This window comes from Peromyscus maniculatus, chromosome 1 (assembly GCF_049852395.1).
Source record: "Peromyscus maniculatus bairdii isolate BWxNUB_F1_BW_parent chromosome 1, HU_Pman_BW_mat_3.1, whole genome shotgun sequence".
Classification (NCBI taxonomy): domain Eukaryota; kingdom Metazoa; phylum Chordata; class Mammalia; order Rodentia; family Cricetidae; genus Peromyscus; species Peromyscus maniculatus.
Genome location: NC_134852.1, coordinates 158,479,052 through 158,495,624, shown reverse-complemented (window position 1 = coordinate 158,495,624; position 16,573 = coordinate 158,479,052). Strand labels below are relative to the sequence as shown.

Below are 16,573 nucleotides of genomic sequence, written 5' to 3'. Positions count from 1 at the left end.
GAGTGCTCAGGGGGTTGGGGAGGAGCAAGGCCCCGGGGCAGGGGTTGGCAGGGGTTGGCAGGGGCTGGGGAAGGGTCTTGAATTTGCTCAAGGCTGGAGAGGAGCTGGCTAACTCACTGGCTTGAAAGAGAGGCTGTGGTGTCCTGGAGCTGGACCATAGGGTGAGAGCATGCCAGGAGGCGTCAGGATCCAGTGTCTGACTCAAAGAACTTAGCAGGGCTAGGGGTGACCAGGGTCGGGACTATGCCAAGTCAGGTCCATGCCAAACCCTCTCATGGGGGAACCATGGGGTAGTGATCTGGAGGGAAGAGGGGGTTGGGCTTAGCTTTAGGCACAGGTCTGCAGGGAGCTAGTGGTTCTCACTTTGAGGCAGAGTTTATTTGGGTAGATTCAGAGGGACCAGGGAAGACCATTTGATGAGACGGGCTTGAATCACTCAGTAGCTTGGGCCACTGCTGCAGTGCTGGGAGGGGGTGGCCTCCGCATCCCCCCGGAGGGTTCCCTTCTGCTGGAATCCAGGAGGACTTGTGAGGGGGCCCCCAGCTCCTGCTCTAGTCACACTCTGCAGCAGGCAGTAACCCTGAATACTTACCACCTGCAGGAGAGGTGCTGAACATTTTTACATTCATTTTTTCCTTCACACTCATAGAAACCCGGCCCTCCCCGGCCTAGAGTAGGCGGCAGCTCACCTTGGAACGCAGCACAGTCAAACAGTCCAGGCGTGGAGTCTCAGTCTCTCCAAGCCTTGGATTTCTTGCTCATGAAATGAGATCTAGTTACCCAGCCGAGAAGCGGAGGAAAGCAGTGGTGGGCTGCAGGAAGTCTTCTTTCCAACAGGCTTTCCCAGCAGACGCTGAAGGAAAACCCCGGGAGCCTGGGGAAGGTGGAAAGGGGGCTGCAAAGGGCCAGCCACGCCACCGAGGGAAGAGAGGGAAAGAAGATCTGTTCTTTATCCTTCTCAAGTCTGAGCAAAGGCCGGGAGAGCAACAGGGCCGGAATGGGAGAGGGCAGGGCAGTCTGGGTCCATGTAGGTCATGGTAAGGAATTTGGGTTTAATTTTCATCAGTGGGCACTGAATCAGGGCAATGGGGCCGGGGGGGAGGGGGGCGCGATGCTGACTTCACCTCTGGGAGGAATGTGACTGCTTGGATTTGGGCTGTGGAATGTAAGAGATTTTGTGAGAGGTAGGTGATATGAATGAGTCTCAGGGTTTGGCCTGATCCCCTGGCTGGGTGGGAGAAAAGAGAGGAGAGGGAAACACTGGGAAGGTCCACTTCGAGTCTTCTCCTTTTTTTTTTTTTTGAGACAGAGTTTCTCTGTGTAGTTTTGGTGCCTGTCCTGGATCTGGCTCTGTAGACCAGGCTGGCCTGGAACTCACAGAGATCCACCTGGCTCTGCCTCCTGAGTGCTGGGATTAATGGTGTGTGCCACCTAGCCGGTCGGTGGTAGTGCACACCTTTAATCCCAGCACTCGGGAGGCAGAGGCAGGCAGATCTCTGTGAGTTCGAGGCCAGCCTGGGCTACCAAGTGAGCTCCAGGAAAGGTGCAAAGCTACACAGAGAAAACCTGTCTCAAAAAACAAAAAACAAAAAACAAAAAAAGTGTGTGCCACCACCGCCTGGCCACTTCAAGTCTTCTAAGCAGAGCCACCAGAGCCCAAGGCAGACGGGACAGAGGCTCAGTCTTCAGCACACAGGGAACAGTTACACCATGGGAAAGGGTGACTCGGTTGGTGTGAGGAAAGGGCCCAGAGAAACCACCGGGGAGGAGAGCGAGCCACTAAAGACCCAGGAGGCATCAGGGGGACTCGGAAGGAGTTTGGTGTGGAAAAGCCAGGATCAATGCTTTACAAGGGGCGCGTCACCAGTGGTGCCTGGCGGGAGACGACCCTTGTCCTGGGCTGCTGCAGGGACTCAGGGACAAGGAACAACGAGAGAGCAGCAGCTTAGACCACCGTAGACCGAGACGGTCCACACGAGATCACTGCCAGCCTCCTTAGGTTCCCAGGCCTTAGCAAGAAGTGACTGGCACCCTTCAAGCAGGTGAGTGGAGCAGGGTGGAGGAACCGTCCAGGAAAGAACCCTTTCCCTGCTGACTAATAACAGAGGGAAGAGCTTCTCACCGCCACCGTCGCCGCCGCCGCCACCACCACCACCGAGGAGACTAGGAGAAGAGCCTTTACATCCCCAGGCTAACAGAAGAGAACCCTGGAGGGCAACACTCAGACACTGTGAGTCTTCAACAGACACCTAAGGCTCCTGAGCCGCTGCAGTTAGTCAGAAAGGAGCTTGAGAAATGAATCATATCTCCAGTCTCCTCCTGTCCAGTTCCAGCTGATCCTGGGGGTGCAAAAGCCAGTTGTGACCACCCATTATGCTGTAGGAAGATGGAGTGGACCTGCAGGATAAACTGAGATGGTTCAACATGGCATCCTGCTCTACCTGTCTTTTCTAGCCTCCTTACCCTCCACGGCTGCCCATCTTATTTATTTTCTGTGTATATGTCTGTGTACTTCTGTGTAGATGCAGGGGACTTGTGGGGTGAATGGTATATGTGTGTTCACTTGCCAGTGGAGACCAGCGATAACTTCAGCTGTCATCCTCAGGATGGTTGTCCACATATTTTTTTTTTTTTAAAGAAATACTTTTGCCAGGTGGTGGTGGTGCACGCCTTTAATCCCAGCACTCAGGAGGCAGAGGCAGGCGGATCTCCGTGAGTTTGAGGCCAGCCTGATCCATGGAGCCAGTTCCAGGACAGCCAAGGCTTCACAGAGAAACCCTGTCTGGAAAAACCAAAACCAACCAACCAAATAAACCCAAACAAACATCTTTCAAGGGCTGGAGACATGGCTCAGAAGTTAAGAGCATTTGTTACTCTTTTGAGGACCTGGGTTTGATTCTCAGTACCCACATGGCAGCTCACAACCATCAGTAACTCCAGTTCCAGGGTATCAGACATCCTCTTTTGACCGTCTCAGGTACCAGGCAGGAATGTGGTGTACAAACATGTGTGCAGGCAAAACATTGCTACACATAAAATAGAACAAATATTTAAAAACTTTTTCAAGGGCTGGAGAGATGGCTCAGAGGTTAAGAGCACTGACTGCTCTTCCAGAGGTCCTGAGTTCAATTCCCAGCAACCACATGGTGGCTCACAACCATCTGTAATAAGATATGGTGCCCTCTTCCCGCCTGCAGACATACATGCAGACAGAACATTGTATACATAATAAACAAATAAATCTTTAAAAAAAAACTTTTTCAAGGGGCTGGAGAGATGGTTCAGTGGTTAAGATCAATAGCTGCTCTTCCAGGGAACCATATTCAATTCCCAGCACCCACATGGCAACTCCCAACTGTCTTTATCTTCATTCCCAGGGGATCTGATGTCCTTTTCTGGCCTCTGGGCACTGCAAGCATGTGGTGCACAGACATACTTGCAAAGAAAACACTAATACACATAAAATATTTTTAATTAAATAATTATTTTTAGGAGGGTGGTGCAAGTCTTTAATCCCAGCACTTGGGAGGCAGAGGCAGGTGGATCTCTGTGAGTTCGAGGCCAGACTGGTCTACAAAGCTAGTTCCAGGACAGCCAAGGCTACAAAAAGAAACATTGTCTCAAAAAAAAAAAATAAAAGCCAACCAAAAAACCAAAGTAAGTAAATAAATTGTAGAAAATTATTTGGTGACAGGGTCTCACTATGTACCCCTGGCTGGCCTTGAACTCACAGAGATCTATGTGCCTCTGCCTCCCCAGTGCTGGGATTAAATGCATGCACCACCATGCTTGGCTCTATTTGTTTATTTTTATTTGTGTGCACGTTGTATCTGTGTGTGTGTCTGCGCACCATGTGCATACCTGGTACTTTCAGAGGCCAGAAGAGGGCACTGGATCTCCAGAATCTCTGGTGCTACAGATGGTTGTGAGTGCTATGTGGTGCTGAGAACTGAACCTGGGTCTTTTGCAAGAGAAGAGAGTACTTTCTGGTTTTTTTTGAGACATTGTTTCTCTGTGTAGCCCTGGCTTTCTTGGAACTTAGCTATCTGGCTGCATCTGCCTCCTAAGTGCTGGGACTAAAGGCATTCGCCACCATCACCCGGCTGCCTCCTGTTTTTAGAGTCTCTGGCCTCAAACTGCAGGTGTAGCCCAGGGTGACCTCTACCCTACCTGCAGGTGTAGCCCAGGGTGACCTCTACCCTACCTGCAGATGTAGCCCAGGGTGACCTCTACCCTACCTGCAGGTGTAGCCCAGGGTGACCTCTACCCTACCTGCAGGTGTAGCCCAGGGTGACCTCTACCCTATCTGCAGGTGTAGCCCAGGGTGACCTCTACCCTATCTGCAGGTGTAGCCCAGGGTGACCTCTACCCTATCTGCAGGTATAGCCCAGGGTGACCTCTACCCTACCTGCAGGTGTAGCCCAGGGTGACCTGTGGTGGTATTGTGTTCCCCAAAATATTGTGTACCTTAATAAACTTATCTGGGGTCAGAGAACAGAAAAGCCACTAGTTAGGAAGTGATAGCACACGCCTTTAATCCTAGCATTCCAGAAGCAGAAATCCCTCTGGATCTCTGTGAGTTCAAGACCACATTGGAAACGGCCAGGCATGGTGACTCATGCCTTTAATCCCAGGAAGCAAGCCTTTAATCCTAGGGAGTGATGGTAGAAAGCAGAAAGGTATATAAGGCTTGAGGACCAGAAACTAGAGGCATTTTGGCTGGTTAAGCATTTGGCTGGTTAAGCATGTGGCTGATTAAGCATTCAGGCTTTTAAGCAGCAGTTCAGCTGAGAGCTATTGGGATGAGGACACAGAAGCTTCCAGTCTGAGGAAACAGGACCAGCTGAGGATCCGGCAAGGTGAGATAGCTGTGGCTTGTTCTGTCTCTCTGATCTACCAGCATTGACCCCGATAACTGGCCTCGGGTTTGATTTTATTAATAAGTACTTTTAAGATTCCTGCTACAGTGACCTCTACCCTATCTGCAGGTGTAGCCCAGGGTGACCTGTACCCTATCTGCAGGTGTAGCCCAGGGTGACCTCTACCCTACCTGCAGGTGTAGTCGAGGGTGACCTCTACCCTATCTGCAGGTGTAGCCCAGGGTAACCTCTAACCTACCTGCAGGTGTAGCCCAGGGTGACCTCTACCCTATCTCTACCTCCCCAGTGCTGGGCTTGCACTCACCACACCACACCAGACTTGTGAAGCGCTGAGATCCAACACATCACGCACGCACGCACGCACGCACGCACGCACGCACGCACGATCCGTGAGTTCACTTCCAACCCTGAAACCTTCTCTCAGGATCAGCATGGCCACTTGCTCATTGTCTATCTCCCCACCCTCTAAAGAAGGCGCAGCTTTGTCTCCAGATTCCAGAGCAATGATAGACAACCATGGGTGCTGGGCTTTGTAGACTGACTACATGAAGGGTGACGAGACCATCTGTCATTTACAATATACACAGCTAGGTAGTTTCGGTCACTTCATCCATTCAGTGACAATGCACAGGGGAAAACCTCCGAAAGGTGAAACAATTTGACTCAGGTTACCCAGTGAGTTAGGGGCAGAAACCAAACAGAGCATGCCTGATTTTAAGGTTGCCCATGATTCTAGAATGAAGAATGAGAAGGGAAATCTCACGAATGTCCTGAAGATAGGTGGGTGGGACTCACAGGTCAACAAGACGAAGAAGCAGCACAGACCCGGGTTCAGAGAATGTGTGGATTACTCAACTTCCTGAGGCTAAGAGAAGGCAGGGACTTGACTAGGGTTACACAGGCACCATGGGGACATGACTCCTGATGCCTGTAAGAACTGGCTGGAGACTGATGAAGACAGGAGAGCCAAGGAGAAAGCCAACCACCGAGGTCACAGCCTTCATTATCCTGGCTGCATGGGGCCAGGTGTGTCAATTAGAAAAATCCTCAGGTTCCCCACGCCTCTGCTTCCTCAGTTTTGTTTGTTTGTTTTTTCCATTTTTTGAGACAGGGTTTCTCTGTGCAGCTCTAGGTTTCACTCTGTAGACCAGGCTGGCCTCAAACTCAGAGATCCACCTGCCTCTGCCTCTCAGGTGCTGGGATTGAACTTGTGCGTTCCACCCACTTTTCTCAGTTTTCAACAAGGATCAGTGAGTTAATAGCTCTGTTAATATTCATGTGAGCTAGAGCTGGGCATATGCTAGTTCTGTATTTTTATATGGCTCTAGGAGCTGCAGTGAGCTGGGTGGTACTTGGACAATTCAATAGGACTGACACATGCCTGGCTTTGTCTCTGGGAGCTTCTAGACTGAGGAAAGACGTGGTTCTGGGGATGGTGTCGGGTGATGGAGATGGGGACTGTTCATCACATCATTTTTTTTTTGAGGCAGGGTCTCTTTACATAGCTCTGGCTGTCCTGAAACTCACTTTGTAGCCCAGGCTGGTCTTGAACTCACAGAGATCCCCCTACCTCTCACTTCTGAGTGCTGGGATTAAAGGCGTGTGCCATCACACCTGGCTGCTCATCAAATCTAAAGAAAAAGGATGGCATTACAGGGGCCTGCAGGGAGACAACTCTGTCCTGAAGATCTCTCTCCAAAGATGGTACACTATGGGCGGCGGCGGACGCCTTTAAATCCCAGCACTCAGGAGGCAGAGGCAGGCGGATCTCTGTGAGTTCGAGGCCAGCCTGGTCTACAGAGTGAGTTCCAGGACAGGTGCAAAGCTACACAGAGAAACCCTGTCTTGAAAAACTAAAAAAAAAAAGGGGGGCGGGAGGGGGGAGAACAAGGGAATCTGTGGCTGATATGTAAAATTAAATTATAAAATTTAAAAAAAGGCGCCAAGAAAATAACAAAGAGGAGTAATCAAGGTGGCACAGGGCGAAACACAAAAAATATAAAGAATAATGTGATTAAAGCATGTAAAATAAATTAACAAAAAAGGATGGTACCCTAAATGTGCCTGCCACTCTCTCGGTGATGTTTTTTGGTGGTACTAGGGGTCAAACCCAGGCCTTTGAACATAATAGGCAAGCAGGCTACCACTGAGCCACATTCCCAGCCGATTTTTATATTTTAAGCTGGAGTTTCATAATGTATCTGACTGGCTTTGAACTCAAAGCAATCCTCCTGCCTTAGCCTCCTAAATGCTGGGATTACAGATGCATGCTACCATGGCTAGCTCAGATGTATCACTTACTGTGGCTACTAAAATAATGAACACTGCTAAGATTTGATGATGAAATGAAATGAACTGTGGATTGGACTCAGAGCCTTAGCTTCCTCAGCTAAGTTCTTCCTAGCTGAGCCACACCCCAGTCCTCTCCACACTGGATGAACTGAGGCTGAGTCACACCCCAGTCCTCTCCACACTGGGTGAACTGAGGCTGAGTCACACCCCAGTCCTCTCCACACTGGGTGAACTGAAGCTGAGTCACACCCCAGTCCTCTCCACACTGGGTGAACTGAAGCTGAGTCACACCCCAGTCCTCTTCACACTGGGTGAACTGAAGCTGAGTCACACCCAAGTCCTCTTCACACTGGATGAACTGAAGCTGAGCCACACCCCAGTCCTCTTCACACTGGATGAACTGAAGCTGAGCCACACCCCAGACCTCTTCACACTGGATGAACTGAGGCTGAGTCACACCCCAGTCCTCTTCTGCTGCACTATTCCTCTCCCTCTTCCCATGCAGGAAAAGGCTGTTGATGAGGACCAGAGGAGCACAGTTCTCAGAATGGAGGGATGGACCATTCCAGCCAGGTGACCATGGAAACAGCTTATCTACTCCAAGCCTCAGTTTCCTTATTGGCAAGTGGAAATGATGTATGACCTAACTCAGTGTTCTCCAGAGAATTAAGCAGGATAGACAAGGCATGGTGGTGCACACCTGTGATTCCCAGCACTCGAGAGGTGGAGGCAGGGGGGGCCCAAAGTTCAAAGTCAGCCTCCATTCCATAATGAGTTACAGCTGAGCCTCAGAAATACCAGACCCTGGCAACAAAATTAACTGAAATACTTTCCTGAGAAGCACTTAGCTCAATGCCTGCTCTAAAGAAGAAACGCCATCAAGTGGCTGGGGTGCAGCTTAGTGGTAGAGTACTTGCCTAGCACACCCAGGGTTCTGGGTTCCACTCACATACTCCAAAAGCCAAGTATAACCCTTTATTTCAGTCCCATCCAGTCCTGTCCTGTTTAGCAGAAAGGTCAGGTGAATGCATGTTTCAGGGAACAGGTGTGGTTTAATTCCAGAGGCAAGGGAAATCTGAGTTTGAGGACAGCCTGGGCTACATAACAAGTTATAGGCCAGCCTGGATTATGTAGTAAGAACTCGTCACCAAAAGTAAATGAAAGGGATGGCTGTTCATCAGTACTTGCTGCTTTGCCAAAGGACCTTCGTTGCCTTCCCAGCACCCACATGGTGGCTCTCAACCATCTGTAACTCCAGTGCCAGGGAATCTGATGCTCTCTTCTGGCTTCCATGGGCACCAAGCACTCACATAGGGCACGGACATGCACACATGCAAACACATATACACATAAAATAAAAATAATCAAATGAAAACAACTGCAAAGACTGTCCTGATCCACAAGGAAGGCCTAGCGAGTCTATGATCACACCAGCCTTGGTCAGTGATTTGGAGCTGACCGTAATGACCCTTCAGTGGACAACCCCTGCTGTTCCCCACCCCCTTGGAAGGTTGCTTAGAACAGCAGCCAATCAACTAGCTATTGAGGCACAACAGGCCCAGAAACTGATTAAATCTAATGAATTTCTGACACTTTTAGGAGCAGTAGAATTAAGTGCTTTCCTTGGTAAGGAATGGTCTGGGAAAAAGGGTTAGGTACACAAAGCTCATTAATGTCTTTCCTGCCATATCTTCTTAAGGCATCCCTTCCTTGGTAACAAGGTGATTGCTCTCCCTGCTCTCTCCCAAAATCCACAAATTCCTTTCTCCCCGCCAAGCCCTTGAAACAGTGTCTTACTTCATAGAGCCCTGGCTAGCCTGGAACTCACTGTGGCTCAGACTAGCTTCAAACTCATAGTCATCCAACTTCCTCTGGTTCATATATTCCTATTAGAATGTCATCATTTGACCCAAGCACCCCCAACCCAGACATTTCAACTGGGAGAGTCAGGTGGGAGAGGGATAAGGGCATTTTTATTAGATGCCCCACTCTGCAAGTGGGCCACCGTTGACGAACTCAAAGACAGAAGGAACAAGACTCAGCACAGCAGGTATTGCCATGGTCCAGAGCCCATGTTGGTCCAACAAGAGAGTCCTGGTACCTAGATCATCATTAAACTCCAATCTCCTGGGCACTCTTTGGATCGCACTGCCACCTGAGATGGTGCCAACCAGACAGGCCAGGGGTCACTGTGGGTCAAAAGAAGCAGCATACATGGGAATGGTAAATTTGAAGCCTGGAATTTTCTAAATTGCTCCAGATAAATCTACATGTCTCTTTTTATAATCATTACAAAGAATGTGGCCAAGAGGAGATTATCCCTTTCTTGGGACAGCTAAATGCAGTGATGAGGCTTTTATGGATGAGGAGATGGATGAGGAGAAAAATCAGAAATCTTTTTGAGTTGATTTGAGGAAGTCATTTCAGCATTCAGCAATACAGTATCACAGAGCAATGACAGGCTGAGCTCCGGACTATCAGCTATGGTTGAATGGTTTGTTGTTGGATATTTGTAAACTGTGACGATCTATTGCTGTTATTGGTGTAATAAAAAACTAAACAGCTGGAGCTGGAAAGATGGCTCAGAGGTTAAGAGCATTGACTGCTCTTCCAGAGGTCCTGAGTTCAATTCCCAGCAACCACATGGTGGCTCACAACCATCTGTAATGAGATCTGGTGCCCTCTTCTGGTCATACATGCTGTATACAAAATAAATAAATAAATAAATCTTAAAAACAAAAACAAAACTAAACAGCCAGGCCGGACAGTGGCGGTGGCACACACCTTTAGTTCCAGCACTCGGGAGGCAGAGCCAGGCGGATCTCTGAGTTCAAGGCCAGCCTGGTCTACAGAGCGAGCTCTAGGACAGGAACCATAACTACACGGAGAAACCCTGTCTTGAAAAACAAAACAAAACAAAAAACAAAAAACAAACCCTAAACAGCCAATAGCTAGGCAGGGAAGATAGGTGGGATTTCTGGGGAGAGAGCGGAAGAAGAGGAGGAATCTAGGTTCGAGAATTATGCCAGCAAGATGCCAACGAGACACCAACGAGACACGGAGGGAATCAGTCATATAAAATGAAAGGAAGGTAAAAAGCCACATAGTAAAATGTAGATTGATAGAAGCAGGTTAGTTTAAGTTATAAGAGCTAGTGGAACAAGTCTAAGCTAAGGCCGAGCTTTCATAATTGATAAGAAGTCTCCATGTAGTTATTTGGTAGCTGGCTGGACAGAAAAAGACTCATTTCCGTTGGTTTTGGGGTAAAAGACCCACCACTGTTAGCTGTAAATGGCACATTCCGTGACATAGGTTCATCTCAAGAACTACAGTGGTATGGTTAGGGTTGGCAGAGTGTGCCGAAATAAAACCACTCAGCCTAGTACTGTGAGTTATCACCATAGCCTGCCAATGGGGAGCCAAAGGAACCATTCATCTCCCTGGAGTGGCAAGGGCAATGCAATATATATTGCGATTTTCTCATCACAAGGTCAGCTTCTGGAAAATGCCACAAGTCTGGCATGGAGTGGTAGCCTGAGCACCATAAGCTTAGCATACTTTGTGTCTATATGTTGCCCTGTTTGCTACAATGATAGATCAGGCAGAAATGGAGACAATCCCAGAAGAGCAAGCAGCAGTGAATGGAGATCAGAAGCCTCATTCAAGACAGCCTTCTCAGAGAATGGGCATCTACTTAAGTGATACACAGTTTCTAGGTAGCTTAAAACATCATTATCTATAGCCATACATTTTTGAAGGGTTCTCTTTATTGACATTCTCTATTTCACATTTGGGAAACGGTATGACTTAGCTACTACACCCTGCCACTTTTCTTTCTTCTCACAAAAATCTACCTGCCTCTGCCTCGCGAGTGCTGGCATAAAAGGTGTGCGCCACCACCACCCGGCTCTCTCTCTCTCTTTTTAAATTACTCGTTGCTCTCACAAAGAACCCGGAATTATAAGGAGGAATGGTAATTTATTTGCAATCCACCCAGACATGAGTATAAGCCATTCTCACAGGCAGGCACAGCTGAAGCTGGAATCGGACCCCTAGGCGTCAGGCACAGCAATTTTCACTAAGACAAAATACTCCTGCAGGTATGCGGGCTAGATTTGTGTCAACTTGGCACAGACTATAGTCATTTGAGAGGAGAAAGCCTGGACTGAGAAAATGCCTCCCTAAGATCCGGCTGTGGGCCAGCCTATAATTTTCTTAATTAGTGATTGATTGGAGGGAAGGCCCAGCCCAATGTGGATGGTACCACCCCCCAGGGTGATGGTCCTGGGTTCTATAAGACAGCAGGTTGAGGGTCCGGAGAGATGGCTCAGTGGTTAAAATAACTGGCTGATGCCCTCTTCTGGCATAAAGTTGTACATGTAGTTAGAGCACTCATATACATTAAAAAAAAAAAACAAACCAGGTTGAGCAAGACAGTAAGCAGCATCCCTCCATGGTATCAGTTCCTGCCCTTACTACCTTTTCTGTGTTTTTTTGGGGGGCGGGGGTTAGTTTCGAGACAGGGTTTTCCTGTGTAGCCATGACTGTCCTGGATCTCACTCTGTAGACCAGGCTGGCCTCGAACTCAGAGATCCGCCTGCCTCTGCCTCCCGAGTGCTGGGATTAAAGGCGAGCGCCACCACCGCCTGGCACCCTCACTGCTTTTGATGAACTGTTATATGGAACCGAGTGAAATAAACCCTTTCCTCCCGAGGCTCTTTTTGTCATGGTGTCCCCAGCAGCAGTAACCCTAAGACAGTAGTAGTCTTTATACCAGTTCTCGGCATTGGTAGAAGTGGTCAGACAAACGGACACCCGACATACCGATGGGTAGGGGTGTTGAACCAGGCAGTCCCCCGTGTAGCCAGCCTGGTCCAAGAGGCCTAAAGAGGTTCTGCACACTCGCAGAGGACCTTTCATTGCGGCGACTCCAGTGCGGACGCCGCTGTCCAGCCTGCCCCCTGACCACCTGTGAAAAGACAACCGCGAAGGAAGTGGGCATTTCTCAGGCCAAGGGCCCCTCGATCTGCGGCAGGCGTAAAAGGAGACGACGAAAAGCCACATCCAAGTACCGAAGTGTTACCAGGGAGACGGCGGTACCCTTCATAACTCCAGCTAAGAGCCACGCCTCCTGGTCAGGGTCAAATGCGCAGCGGCCACGCCCCCTGTAAGGCGACGCCCATGGCCCCGTGTGTGTCACTTCCGCTTTCGTCGACCACGTGTGAAAGGCGGAACCAGAGGGGGGCGCGTCTTATTTGTGTCACTTCCGGCGAGCCTACCAGTGACCACGGCAACATGGCCTTGAACGGCGCTGGTGAGGGCTCGGGCTGCTTGGGTCGCGGCCGTGGGGTGCGGGAGGCCGTTCTCTCCGCCCTGGCTCCATCTCCTCGCTCCTCTTTTCCCTAGAGGTGGACGATTTCGCCTGGGAGCCTCCGACGGAAGCTGAGACCAAGGTGCTGCAGGCGCGGCGGGAGCGGCAGGATCGCATCTCCCGTCTCATGGGCGACTACTTGCTCCGTGGTTACCGCATGCTGGGCGACACGTGCGCGGACTGCGGGGTGAGGCGAGAGACGAGGATGCGGCCTCGGACTGGGCCGCACGTCCTTCCCTCCGCTCTCCCTTCCGTGGACCCTGTCGCTCAGGCTCACCTGTGTCCGTGTGCTTTCTGGTTCCCAGACGATCCTCCTCCAGGATAAACAGCGGAAAATCTACTGCGTGGCTTGTCAGGAGCTCGACTCAGATGTGGATAAAGACAATCCGGGTGAGGGGCCGATTGTGCACTCTGGGGGATGGGCCGTGGTGGCTGTGCAGGAATGGTAGGCCTCTGCGTGCGGTGGGATTCAGGTGCCTTCCCGTTTCGGCCCTAGAGAGGAGGGAAAACACTAACTCCAGCCATCCCCACGTGCCGAGGGGAGGAGCAGCTTTGGGCTTTGCCCATGCCAGGGAAGCGCTCTACCCCTGGGGTACACATCCCAGCCTTCCGGGCAGATTTGATGGATAAATGAGGTCAGGGCAGCTGTCAGTCAGCTGGTGCTCGCGGTGTAAACTCAGCGGTACATCGCTTGCCTGGCATGCGTAAGAAAGAAGATAGGAACTAGATGGAATGCCTTACACGGAGAACACCAGAAGCGCGGGAGGGGCAACAAAGAGCAGATGGCGTAGGGCAGCGGTGCACCACACATCCTCACTGTTTATTCCACCTCTTTTCTCCTTTTAGCTCTGAATGCACAGGCGGCCCTCTCTCAAGCTCGGGAACACCAGCTTGCCTCTGCCATAGAGCCTGCCACAGGCTCTCGGTCCACACCCCAGCCCCCTGTACCCCGCCCAGAGCACTGTGAGGGAGCCGCAGCAGGGCTCAAGGCAGCCCAGGGGCCTCCTCTTCCTGTTGCTCCTCCGAATGCAGATGTGGTGGCTTCCACACAGACAGCCCTCCTGCAGAAGCTCACCTGGGCGTCAGTTGAGCTGGGCGCTAGCACCTCCTTGGAGACTAGTGTCCAGCTGTGTGGGCTCATCCGGGCTTGTGCTGACGCCCTCTGCAGCCTGAAGCAGCTGCAGCACTGAGACCTCTACTCCAACCCATGTTCCCTTGAGAAGAACCCTCTAGAAAAACAGCGATTCCTGTGTGGTTTGTTGCTTTCTTGGTTCTGTGTGCATGCGAGCTCCAGCTCTATTCGCGCCTTTTCTTTTGGCATCTTACCTTTTCATGGCCTTTTCTACCTGAGTGGTGAGGTTTTTGCCTTCAGGTCAAGGGGTAAATGGTAGAGGGATAAGTGACTCCTTATTCCAAGGAGGTAACCTCAGCCTCCTCAAAGGTTTGGGCCGCTGGCATTGTCTGATCCGGCACCCCTTCCTCCACCTTCTGGACCCCTTCCTCCACCTTCTGGACCTGAGTGCCGTTTGAAGTTTCAGTTGCCTTGGTGCTTCCTTCCTCTGAGCATCTTTTTTTTTTTTTTTTTGTTTTTGTTTTGTTTTGTTTTTCGAGACAGGGTTTCTCTGTGTAGCTTTGGAGCCTATCCTGGACTAGCTCTGTGGCCCAGGCTGGCCTCGAACTCACCGAGATCCACCTGCCTCTGCCTCCCGAGTGCTGGGATTACAGGCGTGCGCCACCACCGCCCGGCCCCTCTGAGCATCTTGATTGCCCACTGGGATGTTGACATGTTGAGGGGCGGCCCAGCAAAGCCCTTTTTAGAGCCAGGCACAGCCTTACTCCATTCTCTGACTCCCACATCCTCACACTTCTAGAATCTTTCCCTTGGGAGAGGAATTGTGTAGAACACATTGTGTAGAAATGAGGCCGCAAAAAGAGTAGCCCAAGACCCTTTCGGCCTCACTGCTCCAGTTCTCCTTTCTTTGGTGGGTTGCTCGGCCCCACAGCCATCGCCGCGTTAAGGGAAGCCCCGCCCATGCGGAGGGGGTGGAGCATAGGCGGAGTCCGAGGAGTCGGGGAAGGAACAAAGCGCGGCCTGCGGGCGGCGGCTGGGATCCCTCCGGAGGCTGGGCCACCGGGAGCAGGGCCTGTGGGCTGCAGCCCGAGTGAAACAGTGGAGGGATCCAGGTGGCCTCGCGGTCCAGTTCGACCGGGCCATGAACGGTCTGCCCTCAGCTGAGGCGCCGGGCGCCTCGGGCTGCGCTCTGGCCGGGCTCCCGCCTCTACCGCGGGGCCTCAGCGGCCTCCTTAACGCTAGTGGGGGTTCGTGGAGGGAGCTGGAGCGCGTCTACAGCCAGCGGAGCCGCATCCACGACGAGCTGAGCCGTGCCGCCCGCGCCCCGGACGGTCCCCGTCACGCCGCGGGCGTTGCCAACTCGGGCTCTGCAGCAGGCGCACGCCGCCCGGTTAACCTGGACTCGGCACTAGCCGCGCTGCGCAAGGAAATGGTGAGTAGGTGGGCGCCCCACCAGGGGTGGTGGGCTCTGCGGAAACGGCAGAGATGAGTCTGGGACGGGTGCCCTAGGTCTCAGGCCAGCAGAAGGCATCCGGTCACAGGGCTTTAGGATAGCTGTGATGGTAACAATGTGTAGCAATTGTTGCATTTTAAAAACTTGCCTGATTTCATCCTGCTGGACGGTGCTGCACCATTGTATAGATGAGTGCCAGCGACTGGCTTCAAGGTTTCACAGTTGGCAAGTGCCATCTGTTGTCCCCAGAACTTCCACGTAAGAAGGGGCAGGAAATTGGGTAGGGTTGTGGCTCATGGTGGGGACTTTGGGTTTGGGGGCTGAGGGTGGCCTGGACCCCCAACTCCAGCCCACTGTCAGTTGTCTGCAGGTGGGGCTGCGGCAGTTGGATATGTCCCTGCTGTGCCAGCTGTGGGGCCTGTATGAGTCGATCCAGGACTACAAGCATCTGTGCCAAGACCTGAGCTTGTGCCAGGACCTGTCATCCTCCCTCCACTCGGACAGCTCCTACCCACCTGATGCCGGCCTGTCTGATGATGATGAGCCTCCTGATGCCAGCCTGCCCCCAGACCCTCCACCTCTCACCGTGCCCCAGACACACAATGCCCGTGACCAGTGGTTGCAGGATGCCTTCCAAATCAGCCTCTGAAATGTTGAGATGGATAGGAATGCACCCATACAAAAGGCTCAAAACTTGCCCTTCAGCAAGTCCTTAGTCGACAGTGCCTGCTCTTTTACCAATACCACCTCACTTCACTTCAGGAGGGCAAGGCATATATATACCCTTCAGGCCAAGATTGCAGCCAATGCCCAGTGCACTGGGTGTCCCATTGTCCCACACGTGTGCACCCTAGCTTGGCCAGCCCTTAGTCTGACCGTGGGGTCCAGAGCGTCTTGCACTCCCGTTGGCATCTCTGGGACTGGGATGAGTGCCTAGCTTCCATCTCTTTCGTCTTTGCTGCCACTTGCAGCTGCTGGCTCAGGGGCATCCCTACCTGTGGCCCCAGGGCCTCACTGCTTGGGACAAGGGCTCCAGGACCCATCCCGGCAGCCACTCACAAGCCAGAAAGGCTAAGGTCTCTATGCCGGATATTTAAGTTTAGGGGCCAGTTCCTGGATGAGAAAATAAATAAATACTTTCAACATTGTATTCTGACTACCTGGTTGATTGGTTGATTGGTACTGGTTTGGGAATAGTGTTTTCTGGCAAGTGTGGTCCGAGTTCTGCCGGCAGGTGGCGCCCAAGACCCCTTAGTGAAAAGCTTAGAGGGCGCAGGGTGTGAAACTTCCCTCTCCTGGCAAAGTTGGAAGTTTTCCAGGCTACTGGGGCTTGGCTCTGCAGCGTATGACAGCAGTCAAGTCTTGTCCCCTGGCCTCTAAGCTTTGGGTCCCAGCATCCCCTTCCCCCTTGCTTTGAGCTTTCCGGGAAGGAAGGAGCCGCCCATCTTGAGGGGAGAAACTTTCCACCTCCAGTGAGGGGCGGAGTTGCAGCGGCACAGGAAATG

The 16,573-nt window shown here is 51.7% G+C and overlaps 2 protein-coding genes across 2 annotated transcripts; both read left to right on the top strand.

Annotated features, from left to right (window-relative positions):
• The first annotated feature begins 12,368 nt into the window (after positions 1 to 12,368).
• Znrd2 (zinc ribbon domain containing 2) lies at positions 12,369 to 13,787 on the top strand. Its single transcript, XM_006980652.4, has 4 exons — positions 12,369 to 12,486; positions 12,579 to 12,730; positions 12,849 to 12,933; positions 13,390 to 13,787. Exons 1-4 carry the CDS (start codon positions 12,468 to 12,470, stop codon positions 13,731 to 13,733), a joined length of 600 nt encoding a protein of 199 aa, XP_006980714.1. The 5' UTR covers positions 12,369 to 12,467; the 3' UTR covers positions 13,734 to 13,787.
• An 811-nt stretch (positions 13,788 to 14,598) lies between these two features.
• Fam89b (family with sequence similarity 89 member B) lies at positions 14,599 to 16,218 on the top strand. Its single transcript, XM_006980651.4, has 2 exons — positions 14,599 to 15,047; positions 15,439 to 16,218. Exons 1-2 carry the CDS (start codon positions 14,757 to 14,759, stop codon positions 15,715 to 15,717), a joined length of 570 nt encoding a protein of 189 aa, XP_006980713.1. The 5' UTR covers positions 14,599 to 14,756; the 3' UTR covers positions 15,718 to 16,218.
• The last annotated feature ends 355 nt before the right edge of the window (positions 16,219 to 16,573 follow it).

Coding starts and splice junctions, on each gene's coding strand:
- Znrd2 (XM_006980652.4), top strand. Junction 12,731..12,848: donor ACACGTGCGCGGACTGCGGG/GTGAGGCGAGAG, acceptor TCTGGTTCCCAG/ACGATCCTCCTCCAGGATAA. Junction 12,934..13,389: donor TGTGGATAAAGACAATCCGG/GTGAGGGGCCGA, acceptor TTCTCCTTTTAG/CTCTGAATGCACAGGCGGCC.
- Fam89b (XM_006980651.4), top strand. CDS start 14,757: ATGAACGGTCTGCCCTCAGCTGAGGCGCCGGGCGCCTCGGGCTGCGCT. Junction 15,048..15,438: donor CCGCGCTGCGCAAGGAAATG/GTGAGTAGGTGG, acceptor AGTTGTCTGCAG/GTGGGGCTGCGGCAGTTGGA.